This window comes from Sinohyriopsis cumingii, chromosome 9 (assembly GCF_028554795.1).
Source record: "Sinohyriopsis cumingii isolate HCF-2022 chromosome 9, ASM2855479v2, whole genome shotgun sequence".
Taxonomy (NCBI): domain Eukaryota; kingdom Metazoa; phylum Mollusca; class Bivalvia; order Unionida; family Unionidae; genus Sinohyriopsis; species Sinohyriopsis cumingii.
The window spans coordinates 56,436,958-56,460,996 of record NC_142969.1 but is presented as its reverse complement, the minus strand read 5'-3'; the positions used below and the strand labels follow the sequence as shown (position 1 = coordinate 56,460,996).

Below are 24,039 nucleotides of genomic sequence, written 5' to 3'. Positions count from 1 at the left end.
GCCTATATATAAGAAATTTAAAAAGAAATACTAATCTTAATGCTAACCCCCATGTTTATAGCATTGCATCATTAGGTAACATTGCAGATTGATTGATCGGCAGGGTATGTTGCTTGGTTGCAAAGTTTCCTAGCAAGATGTCTTGTTTAGTTGGTTTATTGTTTGGTCCTGTGGTGTTCATACAGCTAACTAACCTCTTTTCCTTGTATCCCAGCAGCGGCTATCAGAAAGGCAATCGATATACACAAGCAAACGTAGATGACAACAGTTAGGGGAACATCCAACATAACTGGCATCCGCTGTTCACCATAGTACGCGTAACCAAATTCATTTCTGAACGCCTTGAACCACGCCATGCTGCAATGAAGAAAACAAATGCATAGCATTTTTATGTTTGTTTTATCTATAATGAATTGTCAGAATACTTTCAAATGGCATCTACATTTTTGCAAGTTTCTCTTTATGTATATTGCAAATAAGCCAGTCCTTGTCTTGAGTCCGTTTGTCTATGATCCGTCTGTCATAGACTTCTACCTCTCTGACTTTGTTTTCTTATTCGCCCATATGTCTCTTGCTCTGGTTCTTTTTTGGTCCGTCTATCTAAATAACTGTTAGTTAGGTGTAGTCTATTTGTGCATCTTGGTGTTGTTTGCTGTTTAGGTATCTCTGTCCATATAGGTTTGGTTTGGTGTTTTGATTTGTCTCTTTGTCCGCCGTGGTTTGATTTTGTGTGTTTTACGTCAAAGCCACACTTTAAGGTTATGTAGTGCCGTGGTAAATAGGACAGATTACCTTGCCCTACTACAAATAACGCTAACTGAACATGATTGATTCCAGTGTGGGAATAGAACCCGCACCCTTCTGGTTAATAATCCACCAAGGCTATCTTTTAGTCCACATGTTTCATTGTCTGTCTAATAATAATAATAATAATAATAATACTGCGGACTTTGTATAGCGCCCAATCTTTAGAAGCTTTAAGCGCTTTACAACATTAGACAACACCTATAAGATAAAAATCCTATATAATGATGATTACAAACACAAACACCATGCATTAGAAAACATAGAAAAAACAGGCTGAGAATATTTAAGGTAGGAAACATTATTAGGTCTTTAAGTTTGTTTTTGCAGTCGAAATAAGTGCGTTTTTGAGAGCACTCTTGAATGGGATCACTGTGTCTTTTGTGTCTAAGTTCAGTGGGCAATTCATTCAACGTTGCTGGGCCCTGGTATGCACAAGAACGCTGTCCATATGACTTTGTTTTCATACTTGGAATAATGAGTATACGATTGTCAGAAGAGAGCGTAAGTATCTTGCTGGTGTGTACACATAGGTGAGGTCGGATAGGTATGTTGGACTAGAGTCCGTCAGTGAAACGTAGCACAGAGAACAAATGTTGTGATTCTGGATCGAATGGATAGCCAGTGTAGGGTACAGAGCAGCGGGGAGGTGTGCTCTGATCGTGGTACTCTTAAGTATGATTCGAGCAGCTGTGTTTTGAACTTTTTGAAGTTTTTGGAATAGATATTGAGATGAACAAGACAGAATTGAATTACAATAGTCCAGTCTTAAAAGTACTATTGAACACACAAGTGTTTTAGAGGCATCAACTGAAAGATATTTGCGAATGGAGCTTATGTGTCTCAACTCAAGATATGCAGCCTTGCATATGTTCATGACATGTTGGTGCAATGTGAGAGTACTGTCCAGAGTAACACCTAGGTTTCGTACTGATTCTGTGAATTTAATGTTGGCGTTGCTGATATTTATTGTTTGAAGTAGACGATGTGAATGAGAAAGTCTTTGTGTTTCAATCAGAATGGCCTCAGTTTTATCATCATTCAACTGCAGCTTGTTACATGTCATCCATGATTTCACATCAGAAATGCACCTCTCTACACCACGGATGGTATCATCAACTTCAGTTTGGTGGCTAGATTTGTATATTTGGGTGTCATCGGCGACAGTTGGTGAGACACTGGATGATGATATATGACACTTAAGAGCGCTGAGCGAATAGAATGAAGAGTACAGGTCCAAGAACAGACCACTGTGAAACACCATAACATAGATCAACTGGGCTGGAGTGTATTCCATTTGCAGACACAGTTTATGTCCTGTTGACCAAGTAGGACTTGAACCACATTAAGGCCGTACCATGAATGCCAAATACATGCTGGAGACGGTGAAGTAATATATCATGGTCTATTGTGTCAAATGCTGCAGACAAATCAAGGAGGGTGAGGACTGTAATCTTTCCGCTATCCAAAGCAGAGAGAATGTCATTAACTACTTTTACAAGAGTAGTTTCAGTACTGTGGCAAGGGCGATATGCAGATTGTACATTGCTAAAAAGACTGTTTGAATTCAGATGAGATACAAGCTGGAATAGAACAACCTTTTCTAAGATTTTTTATATGAATGGGAGACTAGAAACTGGGCGGTAGTTCTTTAAATCGCTATGGTCTAGTGTTGGTTTCTTCAGCAGAGGCTTTACAATGGCAGTTTTGAAAAATTATGGGGATTCCCCTGATGTGAGAGAAATATTAATAACATCAGGTAGTGAAGTTAATACTGGACCTAAGCACTCAAGCAGCAGTGGTGTTTGAATTGGATCAAGTTTACATGACTTTGGTGCACTTCTCATCAGGATTGTACGTATGAAATCCATAGAGACAGGTTCAAATGCTGCTAATGGTTGCCGCTCAAAAATGATGTATCCCAACTGTATGGTGACGATGAGTCAATTGAAATTGTGGTGTAAAGCTTATCTCTAATGGTTTGTACTTTGTCACGGAAGAAATTTGCAAACATATCCGGAGGTCGACTGGAGAGAAATTAGTTGGAAGTGGTGTAGATTTGTACCTTGACATTAGCTTGTTAGTAATCTCGAAGAGTTCTTTGCAGCTGAAACTTTCCATGATCTTAGTAATGTAGTGGGCTGATTTCGCTGCATGGACTATATTTGTGACATTCTTCTTAGCGGCTTCATAGCTTTGCTTATGAATAGTGAGTTTGGTGGAAAGCGAAAGCCTTTCAGCTTTACGGCGGTCTCTTTTAGCAGTGCGAAGCTGGTCCCTAAAACTGCTATACCATGGAGAACACTTTTTAATTGATAATCTGCACTTGGTAGCTGGGGCATGTTTGTCGAGCAATGAACGCAGGCAGTTATCGAGCTGTTCTGCTGTAGGAGGTAAGCAAGTTGTTAGGTTTTCTTGTATGTCATGCATTAGTTCGGTTCTATTTATCATACAGAGGTTTCTCTAAGTAGCAGATAAAGGTGGAGGGTTGGGACTGATACGTCAAGACGGCATATCATGCAGAAGTGATCTGATGCAAGTTCATGGGATACCAGGGAGAACTGTATAATGTTATCATCAGGTCTATGAAGAATCCAGTCTAAAGTGTGACATGTTTATGGGTGGGTTGGTTAACTGACTGAGGTTGAAAACATTAATGGAATCTGAGTTTTGATGTGTTTGGGTTTCTGGGACAGTCAAAGTGAAAGTTGAAATCTCCAAGAATAATCAGGTTGCCACCAATCGAATTTCCGTAGTCCAGGAGATTCGGAAACTGCTTCAAAAAGAGAGACTCAATCAGCCTCTTTTTCTACTAGGAGGAGGGCGGTATAGGCAGAAAAAATGGACTAACCTTTGCTCCAGTGTGAGTGTGGCTTGGACTAGTTAAAATGATGTGTGGTCGAAATTGAATGTTGTAGTGTGGTAAAGACGTCTGATCATGGAGTTCGTTGTAATGACAGCAATCTCACCTCCACGAGAGTTACAGGGGAAACGACTTGATCGAGGCTATCTTTATCCACACGTTTTACTGTCTAAAAAGTTTTTCATTTTTAAAATACGAATACTACACGATATTGCAAAATGTCAGCCAGAAAATTGTGGTTTGATCATGGAGTAGAGAGCTTTTTCTAGTATGAAAAAACATTCAGTTTACTCTTATCTGACCGTTCATCATGACTTAATTTCAATGACAGTTCAATGTCTGAAAATTAATGATGGGAAAACCATAGCAATAAATATTAAAATTCTAGATTTTACAATTTATTCAGGAGAAAAAAGAACATAAAACTTGCAATCTACATGGATGTATTTTTCATTCATGTTAAAGCGAAAAAGCAATATAAAACCAAGTTAAATGTCGATTGAAAATAATAAATGATTCCTAAACCGCTTTTGATTGGTTGAGTGCCAAAAATGACGTAATGGTAATGTTGTTATATTTAGCGCCAAGATTTTTGTATGTGTGTGTGAGTGATTTGGATTTTTAACGTAAATTTAACAATTTTTCAGTCATTATCTCTACGATTCCAGCAATGTGGCAGCTGATAGCACTGAGGACTCATGCGGTAAAATTGTGGCATCATGTCCCACCCAGTCACATTATCCTGATACCAGGCCGACCATTCATAACACTAAACTTTTAATGCCGATCGCGAAGAAAAGCAGCTGTGTTATTACCATTTATTACATGTCTTTGGTATGACTCAGCCGAGGTTCAAACCCGCGACCTCCTGCGTTCAAGGCGGACGCTTTAGTCACTTAGCGGTAATATATTTAAATAACGTTGTTTTTCAAGGTCTTAACACAATGCTATCTGGTTATGCTGTGAGAAGGTACAGCTAAAGTAAAACTTAGTTACTTACTCCTCTCTTCCGGTATTACATGTCTTGGATTCAAGGTGTTGAAAAAGTCAGAAGTGTTTTAGAAACAATTTGTTTACAGTCACAGTACCAGTTCTTGATTTATATATTGTTGGTTTTAACGGCACATTGAACACATTTTTAGCTATATCGTGCCATAGCTCTGAAAAAGATTCTACCAAGTACATTATCGCGTTGGTGTTATGGAAACCGACACATACTAGATTCAAAGTATGATGTGTCATTTATATAATATTTGGCCAATTTATGCTGTAATAATCACGAAGTCGTGCGAAGGTCAATTACTGAGAAAAACAAAAAAGAAACAAACACGTAAAAAAATCCCCCGTGTCTAAGCGATTATCAGTTTTTTCAAATACTGTACAACCCTTAACCGTTTTAAACCTGGCGTGTTCAAATGACCTGTAGAAAGATTTCTCTGCGTTTTTTAAGAGCAATTTCCAGTACTTATGGGATTATGATGATAATGTCAAGGTCGACGGAGTTGTCGAGCAAGCACAATACGATAATAACGAGAATGACGACGATAATGTTGTTTACATAATTGTGCGCATGTTAGATATGCTTGTAAAAGTGATATATTATTAAAAGCATTAGAAATATCACTAATAAAATAGTACTACCTTTTATGAGAGAAAGTGTGGTGTGTAATTTTAACGTAGCTTTAAGAATTTTAGTTTTATCACTACGGTGTCTACAATGTGGCAGATTTTACTGATGTCTAGGACTATCGCATCATGCCGAAGACATGTAGCATTATGTCCCCATCCAGCCGCATTATCCTGACACCAGCCCGGCTAGTCCTAACACAAACCTCTTAATGCTGAGCGCCAAGCGATGCAGCTGCTAGTACCCGGTTTAGAAGTCTTTTGCATGACTACCGAGGTTCGAATCCGCGACCTCTCGCATCCGAGGCGGACGCTCTGACCACGTAGGCCACCAGAGCGGTCGGTCGATCGTTCGATCAATCGAGACAGACAGAGAGACAGAGAGAATCAGGAATATATAAAATTAACGCTGAAATGAAGCATTGAGCTACACAACATAAATAATGATTCTTTCAGCTTCTGTGCACGTACTTAAAACAAATTAAAGCGTGCTGTCAATGTGAACATATGGATCAATTATTACCATGCCTTTTGAACATATTCATAAGCACATGTGTCAACTGAACTGAGTTTACAAGACCACAAATCTGCCTACTGAATTCTCTGCACGTGGAAATAATGTATCAATGTTTACTGTAATTGAGTATTTAATTGGACGTAACATTACTCGTTGATTTTAAATACGACACAGCATTGTTTACCGTTGCAAGTAGATTTGTTGTCAACTATAAAAGATTTGATATACACATACAAAACTTGATAGTGTCTCAGATAAGGCATATTATTTTGATATTTCATGATAAGATCTTTCTATGCATGTCAGTGATAGTTTATGTTGTCTTTCTGAACTGTGTACCTGTGTGTGTGTGTGTGGTTTTATTTTTTAACGTAGCTTTAACAATTGTTCAGTCATAAAGCTACGAGTACCATTATTATATATGTTTCGATCACAAAATAATAAGACATATGGAATCCCCCTGAATTAAACTATTGTGTTCATATCACAATATATTAAGACATGTGGAATTCACCTGAATTAAACTATTGTGTTCAGATCACAATATATTAAGACATGTGGAATTCACCTGAATCAAACTATTTTCAGACTACAAAATGAAATAAGACCTTCAACAATAACTTACCTTTAAGTCCCAGCATTATTAAAATCCATTTAAAGTTCTGAATGCACAATTTTTGTAGCGCACTGCGAATTCAAAAAGGAAGAAACTTACCCAAAAAAGTCCCAGTTTGGTGACATGAGTTCTTTCTGTTATGCATGTACACACAAATGTAATCTTCAGTAATTGGTCTTCTTGCTTAAAATTATGAATTACGCATGCGCCAAGAGATTGTATTTGAGGAGACATTAAGTGCAAAGCAAGTATACTGCCCTACTAAACTAACCGCCCTGCATGGAATGCACGTGAATTAAATTCGGTGAGCAACAGGTGACACTAGGTGTACCAGTGCAGTTCCTGTTAGGTGTGTAGACAGGTGCAATATAAATGGTCGTTGTTACTGATGGATAACACTAAAATATTCAAATACTTAAACTGAACTTATTCAAATTGATTTAAAAAATGAAACCTTTTAAATTCAAATTGAATCGATTAATTTAGAAATTTGAAATAAACTAATTATGTTTGAATTAGAAATATATGCTCATATCAACTGTGTAAAAGGTATTCTAATCCGTTCATCCTTGTTTTACTATTTACTTGAAATATGTGTTTGATAGTCGGATACATTTGCTAATTATTTTGTGCAACATTAATTTTAATAGCTGTAAAAATGTATGTGCTGCCTTAGTCATTTCTCAATCACCTGAGAAGTAAGTATATCTGTCAAAACATATATAATTTAAAAACGATTTATTTCCGTTCGGGATTTCTAACACATCTAGAAAAACTGAAAATATATGTGTATTGAAGTCATGAATTATCGTTGATGCACTTCGTTTTCACTTTTCTATGTGGCGCTCTGCAGTGTGATAACTTACACAGGGTCTGATATTTAAAGAAAACAAAAATGTCCCGGTTTTCCTCGCTGATTATACAGGCTATTTAAAAAGACCTTTTGTATCGTACACATCGTTCAAAGAACTTTTTTATGTGTGTGATATGGATTATAGAGTATATAGCTTGGTCTTACTTCAGATGTGCATCGATAAAATATTTAAAAAAACTGCTAGCTCCGTTTAGTGCTTTCCAGTACTTGGACTTCACATGTAAAATGTATTAAAAAAAAGCAGAAGAGCGATAAACTTGATTTTCATTTTATATATTTGGTAATACATTCATTGCCATTGCAAAAGGTGGTGTTGTCTATTTTGAAAAAAATCGTTTGCCTATTTTAATAACTGCTAAATATAGTGTACTTTAGACTAATTCAGGCTGATTTTGTAACACAAGGGAGCAGTCATTTTAGTTAGCTGTGTGCTTAGATCATGTAAAATTTGCACAAGTACACTATCCAAAGAAATTTCAGCCGCATTAGAGCTATAACACATTCTTTCCAATGTACGTGCTGCAAATGAAGGCAACTTCGCCTTATACCCGGCACTCTCTCAGAAGTTCATAATATCTGTAAAGCCGGCTCTCTTCAAAAGAACAAAATTTAGGTAAATAAGTATCAGTAAAATAATTAAAGTTATTGTCAAATCAGAGAAGAAGTTTTGAAATTTTAAATCTTCCAGTGAGTTATAAATAGCTGTTGAAGCTATTGCGAAATTGTAACGACGATTTCAAGTGTAATGTTATTGTTTTTCCATGACATATAGGTATTGTCATTACAAAATTAAGAATTATTGCGATGGTTTTCCCATTAATAATTTTCGGACATTTAACAATCATTGACATTATGACATAACTAGCGGTGAGACACGAGTAAACAGATCCGTTTTTCATACTGGAAAAGGCTCTACAGCCCCATGACTAAGCCACATATTTCTGGCAAACAATATACAATATCGTGTAACATTCATATTTGCAAATGATTGATAAGATCTTTACTTAACAAAAATAGTGATCGATATTATTCGATTTATTTTCCTCACGGACTTCTTCCTACGAAATTGTACAAGGGTTGTTAGCCGATAAACGACTGCATGATTGTTCACATATTTCCAATAAAATTAATAATCGAAATAGTCTGAAATAAAAATTAAGACAGTACTTAAAGCAGTCTTTTCTTATTATATTTCCTGTGTTAATTCTATCAATTAAGGACGGAAGGCAGAATTGATTACGCATGCGTATCGATCCATACAGGTGAAACAGTAGTGAACAATTTTCATACCTAATTAGAAGGTGAAACATACAGGCCCGACACTAGGATGTGCGGGGTTCAAGTCAGCATGCGGGTCCAAGGCATCAAGCGATGAGCGCGTGGCCCCAAACAAAACAATTGTGTGTGTGTGTGTGTACGTGTGTGATTTTGATTTTTAATGTAGCTTTAAACATTGTTAAGTCACATCGCTACGATGTCTGCAGCGTGGCAGTTTAAAGTAATGTACAGCACTGGGGCATCATGCCGCAAACATGTAGCATGATGTCCCACCCAGTCACATTATCCTGACAACAGGCAGACCAGTCCTAGCACTAGCCTCTTAATGCTGACTACCAAGCGAGAGAGCTGTTATTACTATTTACTATAAGTCTTTGGTATGACTCGGCTGAGGTTTGAACCCGCGACCACCCGCATCTGAGGCGGACGCTCTAACCACTAGACCACCGTAGCGGTAAAAAAAATTGCATTGCCTGAAAGCGCGGGGCCCGAGGCGGTTGCCTCATTTGCCTTGCCCTAGGGCCGGGCCTGGAACCATATTTGTATAATTTGACAGCTTGTTCTATTTCTATTTAGTTGCCATATAAAATATTGCACTCGGAGCTGGACAATAAAACCTTTTATTCTAAAAAAATATAATCCAAAGATATCTACTTAGTTATCTTTTTTAAACGTTTAGCCCAGTTATCAATAACACAACACACGTGTTTAGCAGCTGTTTAACTTCAAGAAGGTATGTTGTTTATCAGATAGGATTGAATAGTTAACCAAAAGCTTCGTGATCTTAGAACAGACAATATTCCAAGCACTTTAAGAAGAACACTGGTGAGTGAGATGAGACTGGGCGGTAATTATAGGCGATGACCTTTTTCAAACAACTGGCATATATTTGCAAGAGACCAGTCCTTTGAGATGTTGCAAAAGTCCATAAATTATTGCTGAGCATTGATCAGCCGTTTGTTCCAAAATAAACTCGAATTGTTTGAGAAAGCATACACAGGAACAAGCGAGCACATACGAAAACGTGTTTGTGGTGTTTGCGAGAAATGCCATATCAAGATCCCCAAAGAGGGCCGCTCGGACATCTTCATGGTCCGATTGATTTGCGTTTTGCGTGCCTTACTATTGATAATGTCAAAATTCGTGTTTATAGACTTGTTATCAGCAACAAAAATATAGACTGAATGTCTTCACAGAAGTATGAAGGGCCTTTTGGTCTCTTTCCATGAAGCAGCTGAAAAAAGAAATATTAAATAAACTAAGAAAATCTAACGAGTTGATTCAAAAGAGAAGTACGCATGAACAACAATAAAACAAGTTTCAAAATAAATGCATTTCATGTATTGAAATTATGGAGGAAAAATAATTTTAGTGTGGGGGTGTAGAGCGTATATTTGGTGGGGGAAAGAACCCGAGAAGGTCTACCAATCCACATGAGGCTATTGCCAAGCTATTTCACACATACATGTTGATCGCGCTCAGACATGAATCTATGCGAACAAATAGTTCAAGTCTTTTAAGAGTATATATTTAGGTATAGTGGGTTATAGATAGAGGTAATACTTGTGTTGTCTGGCAGTTGCATTCTCTGAGTGGACGGACGCACAGGTCCTCATCCATCTCCCAAATCTCTCACGTCTGCCTCCAAGAAGGAACTATTACATGCATACCCCGATACACCGCTTCAGCTGGCGAGCGACGTTGTGGGAGTGATTTTAACACTGCATCACCAGGCGTATAAACTTCTACAGGGAAGTCACCGGCTAGGTCAGAAGGTCTCTCAATGTCTGAAGATGTCAAGACAGATTTTCAAGAGAGCCTGGAGTCTAGACTTGAAGAACTTAATTTTCCGCCAGGTCTACCTCCGGCAGAGATGTGGAATCACATCAAGGCTACCACTATGCAAACCTCAGAAGAAATCCTTGGATTCAACGCTAAGAAAAACAAAAGATTGGTTTGTTGAAAACAACCTAGAAATCCAAGAACTGCTTGCCAAAAGAAGATCAGCGTAACAAGTCCATCTCGCACAACCATCCTGTCCACAGAAGAAAGCAGCCTGCCGCCTTATATGCAGCTCTCTCCAGTGCAGTCTCCGAGACATACAAAAAATGAATGGTGGACAAAGCTTGCAGAAAGAACCCAGTTGTACGCTGACACTGGTGACTACAAAGGGTTCTATGAAGCGCTGAAATCAGTGTATGGTCCTTCCTTCGACATACAGAGCCCCCTATGGAGTGCAGATGGCCAAGAGCTACTCACTGACAGGGAATCTATCCTGAACCGCTGGTCAGAGCACTTTCACACCCTCTTCAGTATTGCCGTACAGTCCAGGAGGCAGCTTTTGATCGCATCCCACAACAGCCACTAAGATGGAACTTGATGAGGCACTCACACTGCAAGAGACTGGAAAAGTCATAGAACAGCTGTATACAGGAAAGTCAGCAGGACAAGATGATATCCCACCAGAGATATGGAAGAGATGAGGCCTAGCATTGTACACCAAACTCCACGAGTTCTTCATTTGCTGCTGTGAGTGAGGGAAACTTTCACAAGACCTGCGAGATGCAGTCATCATCACCTTGTTTAAAAACAAGGGGAAAAGGCCTGACTGCTCAAACTACCGTGGGATAACTCTGCTCTCCATTGCAGGCAAAATCCTTACTAGAGTGTTGCTAAACAGACTGGTGCCCACCATTGCAGAAAAACATACTCCAGAGAGTCAGTGTAGCTTCAGAGTCAATAGGGGCACAACTGACATGGTTTTCGTCCTGAGACAGATCTATGCACCTCAAACGTTGTTTCAAGTTTTCATAGGTTTCCTTCATATGGACTGCATGACCAACTGGAATGGAGAGCAAAACATTGCAATTATGCCGCAAAACAGATTTAAGACTCATCTTCGATGTTGAAGGCCGCCATCTCACCATCGATGAAGAAGAACGGGACAATATCATTTTGACGGTCACGTATCATAAAAATCTTAACATCGACTGTCAATAGATTCCAATTCTGTCGTTTTGAGGTCAACATATCTGGTTTACTCTTGAATAGTTCCAAATCCATGACAAGGTCATTCAGTTCACCTTGTGTTATGAAGTGTGGCTCAGAGAAGGAGGATGGGAGAAAATATGCATCGAGTGACATTAATGGTTTTGGCTAGTTTGCTTCATTCTCTTCCTCTTCCTTGTCTGACTCAAGTGAGAATGATGCTGGTGCATCTTTCGTCGTGGAGTACTGGGCGTATAACTGTTGGAATGTTTAGAAAATGCACAGCTAAATTTTTCTTCTTTTACAAACCTTCCCAACTGGACGCACCTTGCAGAAATAACAATTACTGATATAATCTGTTGGCTCTCTCCAAATCACTGGAACTGCAAAATGCATAGATTTCCTTTTCCTGTTCAACCACTGATAAAGATTTGTTGTACAAGAGTAGCAGCATATGTGTGGGGCTCACCTCTTTTACTGATCTCCAATTTTGCAACAAAAATATAGGTAATAGGCTTTCTTAACCATAGTGGTTATTGATGTTTGATGCACAAGTCACTTCACCACAAATATAGCATAATTTATCTGCATTGTTCACACAAGTAAGATGCATCTCTGATCATTTTGCCTAACAGAAATGTTTCCCTTTGTAAAATCAAACAGTGACATATAACATAGCACGATACTGCATAATTTCTAAGCTAATATAGGTCAATGTGTTCAGCAGAGTGATGTAATCTTAGTTATGATTTCATCATCCATGACTTCCAGGAATAACATGATGCAATTCATATTATGAATAAAGCAATACCAGCTTCCGATTGCATCATTCACTGTCTTGCCTAAAGAGCAAGTACTGTCACAACCCTGTCACAGATTTATTCATAGTTCCAGTCAAAGATGTATTTTAGTCAATTCAGGTTTAAACTTGGATCCATTCCCTTTATAACTCACTCATCCTCCGCCACTTCCAAGTCAAGGTTCATATATACTGACCCAGTATCATATCTTTAAACCTAGAGACCATCAACAATTTTAACAATCATTTTCGTTCAGAGTGAACCAGAATTAGTAAAGTTTGCTTACATTTATTTCGGAAGCATTTTGGCTATAGACCAGTGCATTCTTCATGCCGACTTAGAACAAATTGCAGCTCACTTAACCAACATTTATTTACAAAAAATATAATCGGATGACCCCTTTGTAGTCGTGAATCTATAGAAAGTACACAGCCCAATTTCTTGCTCTTTTCAATAACAAACAACGTACGGAATTATAATATCTCACACCATATGATAATCTAACTTTACATACCTTCCTTTGTGGCGATACAACAACGCTTTTGTATAATGCAAACATACGTAGTTTCGATGCCATTTATAAATTTATTAAAAAGTCAGAATTATTTACTTAAGCGAACATGTTCCTCTCACGCATGCACTTCCACTTGTCATGAAAAGCTGCAAACAGAAGTTTCCCCCAAATGATTCGTCGTCGCCTCCGCAACGGCTCTCTCTTGAAGGAAGCACTGGTAAAGTGTGCTGTTCCCTTTTCATTTTATTTATTTTCTCCCAACCCGTTCGTTCCTCCATATATTCGCACATTTCTACACAATATTTGACACATTGTTATTTGCAATTCCTCATTTTTGTTCATTTATTTTCTTTTTCCTCGGCCGTCACGTGCTCCATGGTTGTTCATCCTCTTGAATTATAAACCTTTCCTAAATGCTAATGTCTATTCAAATAACACATCAATTAGACTATTAACAATTTATAGTTTTTGACAATAAAACTTAATAAAATTGAATATTATCCGTTATATATTCATATATATTTACACTTTTTGTATCGTAAAGGAATAAGATTATAAGCCATTAACTTTCCTTATCCTTTGCCGTTGATATTGTAGATCATGGAATTTCCAATTTCATATTAATGAAATAAAATATGTTTAAACTAAAGCTAGTCTGATATATTTTATCAACTGTTAGCTTACTATTAATTTGCTTTAGTCGGAATTTTAAATTCTTCCACATCAAAATATTAGTATTGCAAGACTCGGGACCACAAACGATATAGCCGAGTGATCAAATCTCAACCACATCAGTTATGTTCTATAAATAAACTTAGTTTTATCCTATTACTGGTTCTTGTATATCACTACTTAGCATTTGTGTGGGCTGAGAGCGATATAAATGTAAAACAGCTTACAATCTTGTGTAGCAAACACATTTCAGAGTTTATAGCAATATATGGCAGAGTATGTAGTTTGACTAAGGACTATTGATTCTAGCCTTAAACCTAAAGGGGTTGAAGTCGAGTGAGTATTTTAAAACAGTCGAATCGTCATATTAGCCTGACCAAAGAAACTAAAAGAGATTTTGCCGTGAGCAGATTCAGTAAACAAACAATACTCCGGGTATTTGTCTCGATACCGTCAGGCAACGTTTTGGATTGATATTTTTCTTTATTCAAAAATATAAAATATTACTATATACGAGTACCTCATACGATACTTGATATTGTGTCAGTGGATGTAATATTTCAGTTTTCCAATTTCACGAGATTTTAAAATAATTTGTCTCTGCAGGAACAGGATTTATTTTTGTCCGGACAAGATACAATTATCTTTTGCATACCAGGTTCAAAACGGGTGAACAAGGTAGCTAGTACGAAACTTAATGGATATGCCCAAAAGGATATTGTTTGATTGTACAGGGAGGTTTATCGTACTTAAATCAAGAAGTACTTGATACGTGTACTGTGTTTTCTAGTGTACTAAGCTTTATTTTATCAAACGTTTATGTCAGCGGAAAGAGTAGTATGTATGTATGTATGTATGTATGTATGTATGTATGTATGTATGTAATTAGCTCTTGTGCTACAATGCATGTATGTATGTGTGTACTCTGCGTAAACAAATACATATTTCAATATATATATATCATGCTGCACATCTACATCCTTACGTCCGTATATTTATCATTTATCTTCCTGTTTACAACCGCAACTTATAATAATATTATCTGTCTATGTATGTATGTATGTATGTATGTATGTATGTATGTATGTATGTATGTATGCATGTATGTATGTATGTATATAATTAGCTCTTGTCCTATAATCAATAGCTGCACAGTAGGATTTATATTTCAGTTTTAACATATACATTTTAGTTGCAGTATATTGATTAGGTACTTCACATTCTTTCTATTCCTGATCTCAAATACGTTGAATTAGGAAGTGAGTGGATCAGACAACTTGTTTTTCTAAGAGGGTTAAAATAAAATAAACACATGTAAATGACAATATTTATTATAACGGTATTTAATAGAGATGACCGCATCGAATGTATTAGTAACTCATGAGAGACATATACATCCCACGTAGTCAATGTTTTGTTGATCCTTTATATCTTTAATTCGAATTGACCTTGAAATGTATGAAAATTGGCACCCAACGAAACATAATGGACCCAAATTTATGGCCCGCTTGTATCATTAAAAATGTAGCGTTAATTGCAAAATAAAATCATTGTTACTTAAATTTGTGTAAATATTGTTATCTAGTATACAGGCATAGATATATTGATATGTTGGAGACAAAAATACAATGGCAATTGCTTCATTGGTTATCAAACGTACTCCAACTTTGCCGATTTCATGAATGGCTGAGGGTGGCGTGCTAAAGCTGGGTCCTGCAAGATACAAAGACCGCTTTAATTTTCTGGCATAACGAGATATCTAATAGACAAGGCGAATTTTCATTTTATATATTCTGAAGAAGCATTACTGTAGAATAATACTAGTCATCGTCGTTACAATCAAACAATCATTCTTATTATCTAACAGGCGCCATTTGTAACGTTTGAATAAACAATATCTAATTTTAATAGTCATTCCAAAATGTAATGAAAGGAAAGCTTTTATGCGTCGTTAAATGAGCATCATGACATGAAAGGTTATATCATGCGAAGTTATTAAGCGTGACATGATAGGTTATATCATGCTAAGTCATTAAGCGTGACATGAAAGGTTATATAACGCTAAGTCTTTAAGCGTGACATGAAAGGTTATATCATGCTAAATCATTAAGCGTGACATGAAAGGTTATATCATGCGAAGTCATTAAGCGTGACATGAAAGATTTTTTCATGCTAAGTCATTAAGAGTGACGCGCCTTGCCAAAGAACTCTATTGGATTGCCTACCGGGACTGACCGTGTCTAAATTAGAACCTACTTCCCTAATATTGCGAGCTTGGCATGCTAAATGTTGTGCAACCGTGACTACAACTCAACACTCACCTAATTGTTAACTGTTTGCAGCTTTGAATTACACCTTCCTTCAATGCACCACTGGAAAACATGTATATATATATATATATATATATATATATATATATATATATATATATATATATATATATATATATATATATACATATAGAGAGAGAGAGAGAGAGAGAGAGCACCATAATCTATTACGATACAGGACTACATATAATTGGTGTTATTTTCTGTTAATCACTTTTTCATATATATATATATATATATATATATATATATATATATATATATATATATATATATATATATATATATATATATAATGTGGCTAATTAGCGTAGTGCTTCCCTGAGTCGTAAACACTGCATAGCCAACTCTGAAACCAAATGCTGTTATCCTTTCATTATAAAATATCATACGATCATTTAGGTAACGATCTGTTCATAAGGTATAAGGTTATAAGCCAGTCTAATTGAGAGAGAGAGAGAGAGAGAAATGTAATCTATTGGGATACAGGGCTATATATCATTGTTATTCAGTATGAATCACTTTTATTATATATATATATATATATATATATATATATATATATATATATATATATATATATATACACAACTCGCTTTGTTTCTTATGTTAGTTTTTTATCTTTATTTATTTCACTGCACATTATTATAATGCAGCATTGTATGTTGTATCTGACCTTGTCTAAAAATTAGCTCATTTGCTTGAAATGAATTGACTTTTATATTTTATTATGTATCCATATAAAATACGTAGGTAAATTATACTCTATGTGTATGGGTTTAAAATCAATATTATTAATATAAGTAAATCTGTTTATTTGGGTCTAGATCTAGGTAATGGATTTTTTTAGTGTACTTTACATATCCAAGTTCTGGTGTTTGTTTTCTAGACGGTTATTTGCCATTAGCTAAAGAATTTTCGTATTAGAAAATGCCAATTGTGACCTTAGGTGAAGCAGAGAACTATATTGTCTTGTAATTGAGATGTTATTTTCAGTCATGCTCTAAGATCTATCATTCTGAAATGTTATTATATGCTGTGTCCATTATTTTCCTTTTGGTCTTTAAATTTTATTTCTTCACATTATGATTTCAAAGTGATTATTTTATATGAAAATACAAAATTACTCTGATATGGACAGAGTCATTGACTGGAGTTGAGTGTGTCTTCAAACCTGCAACTGTATTTCTGGGATTCAACAAAAGACCTTTGACATATCAACACTCTACAAGATATCACTAACACATCATCGTCTTCATATTTTGGAATTTTCACTTTGAATTCTAGAGAAATAAATTATTTATTGAATTTTACAAAGCTTTTTGCCTCTCACACTATTTTGTTACTTATTTAAGAGCATAGACCCGTAACTATATATATATATATATATATATATATATATATATATATATATATATAGCCTAATTTGCGCAGCGATTCCGTGAGAGTTGTAAACACCACATTAACAGCTCTGAAAAGAATTATCCTATCCCTATATCACCAAATGATATATAAAATATCACCTGATCATTGAATTAACGAACTATTTATAACGATATAAAACAATCTTAATTTCTTGAGAGAGAGAGAGAGAGAGAGAGAGAGAGAGAGAGAGGAGAGAGAGAGGGAGAGATGATTACCTTGTTATGCCCACATTCAGTTCCTCTAGCTGCACCGAAATAATCTCGCATGCATTTTCCCGTTTTTGGATCCGTACACCTCATTAGGTGGCAAATTTATGCTGGAGCAGTCTTAAAAAAGACGTACAATGATGTATAACTTCAATGCGCATGCGCTCATTTAACTAACCAACCATGCTAAGCTGAGTCGATTGATCTAAAACTATGTTCCCATCATTGCGAAGTGTGCTAAAATATCAAATGTCTATAAAACAGAAGATAATAAGACAAAAACGGGCTGAGTAATTTATAAGCATGCTTTAATGATTTATCGTGAAGGGGAATAATTGGAAACGATTGTAATAACTGAATTAAACACCATATAAATAACTTGCAACTACCTTTCCGGCCACGCACCCATTTTCACTATTATTTTAATGATAACAGTAGTTGTTGTGTCAAAAGATTGATGATTTTTGTGAATTGGTTTGATTACAGAAAATACAAATGAATTAGACATTCTTTCATATAATGAATAGGTACGTATTTATACAAGATCAAAATATTATCACGTAACATATCACCAGCAATTATAAGTTCATTAGCTAACTCGGCTAAATTTACAGATTATAAATATATTAATTATCTTATTGAATGCTAATTGTGTATGCTGGCATCTAGGAATTGGCGTGCTAATTGACTTGCGTCAAGGTACGGAATGTATAAATGAATAGCAGATTAATTAAAATGGTAGATAATTAAAAAAATCAAACAAAGCCATACTTAAGATTGTTGAATACGTCATGGCATCTTAAACCCTTGTTAAATGACAGATAAACTGTATGACATGTATTACACATTATGTCTGAATCGCCAATATAAATAATCATGTTTATGTATCAGGTATTTATATTGCTGACAATGATTTACATTGGTGTTATTATACATATTTATTCTGATTATTCCAAAAAAGTCAAAGAATACCTTTAGCACTAAAAATTTTGGTAAATTTGAACTGTTACCTGACGTAACGGTATAATCTAAACATTGTCATTATATATATATATATATATATATATATATATATATATATATATATATATATATATATATATATATATATATATATATATATGTCTTACGTTTCAAGGTTGGTTGATGGCACAATCTATTATGCGTCTGCGAAGTTTCTTTTCTCATCATAGCCTAATTGTTGAAGGGATCAAACTTAAATACCAAACCTAAAAAGTAATCTATTCAGAACGTCTGAAATTTCACTATTGAGTACTCCAATACTGTACTTGTTTAGTTTTGGATGCTAAAGATGTTGACCTTTCACCAGTGTCATAAAATTTAATGTTCTTCATCATGTCTTTATAATATCTGCACATGTCAAAACTGATAGGCAGTTAATTGGTATTACCTCAATTCTGCCTTAATCTGCTGATGTATCTGTGTTAGTTGTCTCCTATAATAAATGTTATACATTAGTCATTTCATTAATTCTATCATAGTAAATGTTGGATATGACAGCTTAATGAGTTTGGTCGTTTTGTTTGTCGTACTCACAAAAGCAAGGTTATTGAATTTGGTGATATTTGATATTTCATTTGCTCTATACATATTTTCATTTTGGTCTTTTTGCTAAAATATTAAATTTGTTTGCAAAACACACCGTTGTTGATAAACTTGAAGTCCTTTTCAGAACGTTAGCTGCATTTTGTCCAAAGTTCAAATCGTAAGTTTTTTTTGTCCCCATATAGATGTATGATCTCAGGTAACGTTGCTGATTGTAAATACGCAGTTCTGTGCTTTTGGTAATATCAAGCCCAAGTGTCGTAATTGGTAATATCAAGCCGAACTGTCGTAATTGGTAATATCAAGCTCAATGAAGCTCAAGTGTCGTAATTGGTAATATCAAGCCCAAGTGTCGTAATGGGTAATACCAAGTCCAATTGTCGATACAGCTTGTGGTTTCAATGATGAATAATATATTTGTTTTTATACTCATTGTGCACAATTCCTTTTTACAAATGACGTATATATTTTGCATTTTTTAAAAATTTATTTTATAGTGCAGATAAAACCAAGTTTATTGGGAAAAAGTTTTTTGAGTGGGGGCGGAGTAAGTGATCTGAAAAGATATGTTAATGGTGTGCGATTTGTTTTCGCCCTTTGATTTCGTGATGGCTTTCCAATTCATTTGTTCTACTTGTAAAGTGCATCACATTCCTAGTTACACGTTGATTGAGGCAAAATAGGAATGAGTTTGGTTAGTTAGAATGGCAATAGGGTTAACCCTATTGGCAAGACTTATCGAATTCCGGTCACACATGCTACATCAAGGCAATCGTCAGCAAAAAAGGGTTAGATCTTCAGCTATTCATTGTTCCACTTCGATCGGTTCCGATTTATTGGGTTTTGTGCTATAATGTCTTTCCATACCTGCACAGGCAATTAGGTAGCTACTTTTAAATATTTAAAAGTATAAACAGTTTGACATAGTTACGTCGGATCTAGGTTCCTAATAAAACACTACCTCTAAAGCATTGATGTGCAGCACAGTCATTGGTAGATAAGAACGTTTTGACCATGCACAACATGCAGAGTTCGTCATCTCTAGAGATCTGAATGTATCCCTCTTATGTTCTTATCAAACTCACAGTTCAGAATAAACATCACTGAATTGGTATGTCCAAAGAATAGTATTTAGGAACAGTTTCGTATTTCTATACGAATGGTTATTCGTACAAATTTGACAACAGGGTGTTCAGTTTCAGAGTGTTAGACAGGTAGAGTGCAAAGCCGGTCAAAGTTCATATATGACTAAACTTAGGCCCCTGTCAGCCTAGCTTCCAAGCGTAATGCGTACATATCGGATTAGTAAAACATGCATAGGTTTGCATATCAATACCAATACATTTTATATAGAACATCTATACAGTATTTTGCTAACACTTATACTATGTACACTTTCCTACACATACACACACATACACAAATTATTACCTTACAGTAGACAGATCTGTCCCTTTAATGTGCTCACATTGCGCATCAGGATTGTATACCTCTCCTGGATCTTTCTTCACATGCTGTTTATATTCGTCATTATTATAGAAATCACCCGGCTCGACGAGGCACCGTCTGAAAGGCGAAAATATAATAAGTGTAGGGGGATGTTATATGACCATTATTATTATGCAGCTGTTTTTCAAATGAAGCCCTATATAGACTTTAACATTAGGCCACATGACTAAAATGATGAACGGTAATATGGAAAACTTTATCATCACCACACATCACTAACGTTGTGAAACTGTAATCTTGCAAGAGAACACGCAAGTTTAAATTTTCAACAGGTTTAACATGATTGGGATGTATAGGGAACAAACATAAAGACACTGTAAAAGAAACAAGCACACAGAACTAGTAATCAGCGCAAACATTTACAGAACAAACACCTTTATCTACCAATCTATTGATCTTTCCATTAAAGTTTTAATGGTCACCGTCATACGTGTATCACGTGACATTCCGCCATTACGGTACTGTTATCACCCATCAATATTGTATCGAATTTTTTGCTCTAAAATAAATTTTCCTGTGTTATATTCTATAATTGGTTCTTTTGTTTTAACCTAAAACGTGATAGCTTGTCTATCTATCTATCTATCTATCTATCTACCTACCTACCTATCTTATATTTTATTTTATTATATTATATTATATTATATATATATATATATATATATATATATATATATATATATATATATATATATATATATATCGGGATCTGTCCTGACGGTCACGTTTATTCAGTGGTTATTTTGTTCATAAATTCATAACGTCCATTCCAATATCACCAACGGCAAATTTTCTATATAAACGTCCTGTATCTACTGATCACATGCCTACGGTGGGCAGCGTTCATGTGTTTCCTAACCCCAGAGCAATGGTTTCCCCCAGCCTTAATCGGTCACTGGCGCATAATGCAGCAGTGACTGCTCAGACCTTTGTTGCACAAGGATGTCATTGTTTAAATAAAGGAATATAGTTTTAATCGATGTGTAAACGATTTTGATATCTCATTTATGCATATAGTACTCAAGTTACGTTGGGAGTGTACTTTGAAGGTGTCACTATATCAAAATCGAAAGGTAATTAGCTTCTTTCCCTTTAAGACAAGAGGTTGAAGCAATGCGTTGGCAGACTCATGGGAAAAGTATGTGTGTTATAGTGGTAGAAATGAAAATCGCGTTTTTGTGCCAGTGTGACAAGTATGATTAAATATCTTTATCTACTTGCCTGTAATTAAAGCTATTTCTGGTAAAAATTGGTCTATCTTTGAGTAGACATATTGGTTTCATCGCCTTTCTTTAGTGTAAGGGGTCATTCAATATTCAAAACGTGTCTGTAAAGGCTTGCAAAGTTGCGATTCATGGGTCACAACGAACAGCCGTATATAGCTTTGTTTGATTTTTTGTTCTTCAAAGGTTTTTCAGATTTAAAACTCTCTTCAGTCTTGTTATTACCAGTGTATGAAATACAATCCATTCAGGTGGCATATGTATATATAGTCCTTTTTCAAGAAAACTTTGTTTATTGACAAGCTGATCACTCTAATCACATTGCATGATGGGAATCTCCATATGTCTGTTGCTAAATGAATACGGTCAGTTCCGTGATCTCTCATTAGCTTCACCTAGACATACTCATTTTCAAACTAAAGTCTTTGTAAATTAAACACATCCCAACCAATTATCACCAACATTTCACAACCGTTCATAATAGTTCTTCGACAATATACGATTAAAAGGATAATTGCTGGGTATTTGGCGATGTGAACAGTTTATCTGACAACGCAGAAAGATATAATGCGCTTTAAGTCAGATTTCTTAAACAAGTCATTCGATTTTAGGTAGATCACATTTCACCAGAATACCTAACCTCATTTTCGCTAGCCAATGCTCATTAACTAATAGTGTATTATAGGGTATAGTGTCAAAGCTGGTCTTGGCAGTACTCTGAGAAGCTTTAGTAACCTTGTATATTTTTTGTTTTTAAGCAGGGTATTTGTTTTGGTTTTAATATTAAGATTACATCTATCACGTGTTACATTAGCACTTATTGTCCTTGCTGTCTAGGGATAAGATGATGAAAAACAAAACGTTGTCTACCTATGGTGATATCCCATGGATGTAATAGGAACAAGAAACTTAACTAACATGTGGTGAACCGTACTAACGAAGCAAACTTGCTTATACTTTATCAATGCAGAGAGACTGCCAGTGCCATTTACATTAATGACTAAAGAATAAGTATTGAAGAAAGGAAAGGCTGTGAATACATTGGTTGAACTTGGAGACGACATATTTAATCTGAAGTTGCAATTTTGAAATGACAGGGACGGGCTTGATGGTAGTATTATGGCAGAAGGAGATGGTTTTGACAAAGCTGCATCTACAGTGACATTGAAACTGCTTGGGCACGGAAACAAGTTCTCATTATTAAACAATAAGTATTAAATTTCAGATTAGTTTAATGTGATTCTTGAGATCCAATATCATTTTAGAAAACTCTGTAAATTCATAACAAGTGGAATTTTTTTAACATTATCTTACCTAACTGAGAAAGAGACAAAATATAAAACTACGAGAAAAACTGGCCTGGGAAATGTCATCAATTTGAATAACTTATTATATACATATGTTGTACATTGATCGAATAGTAAGTATTTTCGACGTCCTAGATGATTCAGTGATCTGCTAATAGAGATATAGGAAACCATACGAGCAAATCTAGTGATCGTATATGTGGGAGACAAATATGGCGCCAGGACTTGATTTACCTGTGTCCTAGTTCGTGTGCTGCTGTCGTCACCATTGCATTATAATCACCTGCCATGACAACCGACGTTCTGTAACCGTTGTCACATACATGCCCTGTAAATGCATACCCTAAAATAAAGAATAAAAGACCACCATATCAAAAACACAGTACATACACAGTAGTCAAGGTGTAACTTATAAAGATCTATTTTACTTTTCGCAATAAATGGTATTCAACATAGATCTCACTCGGTATATTGATATTGGAAAGCATCTAAGAGAGCGAACAAGAAGTTCAATGTCACAGTGATTACGTTGACGTAAGTAGGTATACCAATATATATATATATATATATATATATATATATATATATATATATATATATATATATATATATATATATAGCGATTACACCCATTGCTTTAGTGATATTTGTTCGCCGGAGTGTGTTTGATTATGGGACAGCATTTCATGACAATATAGTTGTGCATGAAGCTACTTCAAAGCTTGTTTTATCACTTCAGCTAAAATGTATCTTTTACGTTTAAAATCCAGTTATATCAAAATAAATCCAAATTTCCTAACATTCATCCGAACTCGTCAGCATTTCACATTATCGCTATAGATTAAACAAAGTTTGAACAATTGTATTGATTGTTTTCATTCATGCGTAAACCAATTCATTTTGCCTATATATGACTTACGT

The 24,039-nt window shown here is 35.5% G+C and overlaps 1 protein-coding gene across 2 annotated transcripts in view; it reads right to left on the bottom strand.

The window, feature by feature from the left end:
• LOC149791867 (dual oxidase maturation factor 1-like) overlaps positions 1-6,572 on the bottom strand; it is a 29,511-nt gene extending 22,939 nt beyond the window's left edge. For both annotated transcript variants that reach the window (XM_089969281.1, XM_089969282.1), the window contains exons 1-2: positions 6,526-6,572; positions 195-357 (exon numbers count right to left, since the gene is read on the bottom strand). In XM_089969281.1, the coding sequence (XP_089825407.1) occupies positions 195-357; positions 6,526-6,551 (189 nt within the window). In that variant the 5' untranslated portion in view covers positions 6,552-6,572. The remainder of the gene's footprint in view (positions 1-194; positions 358-6,525) is intronic.
• Between the last annotated feature and the right edge of the window lie 17,467 nt (positions 6,573-24,039).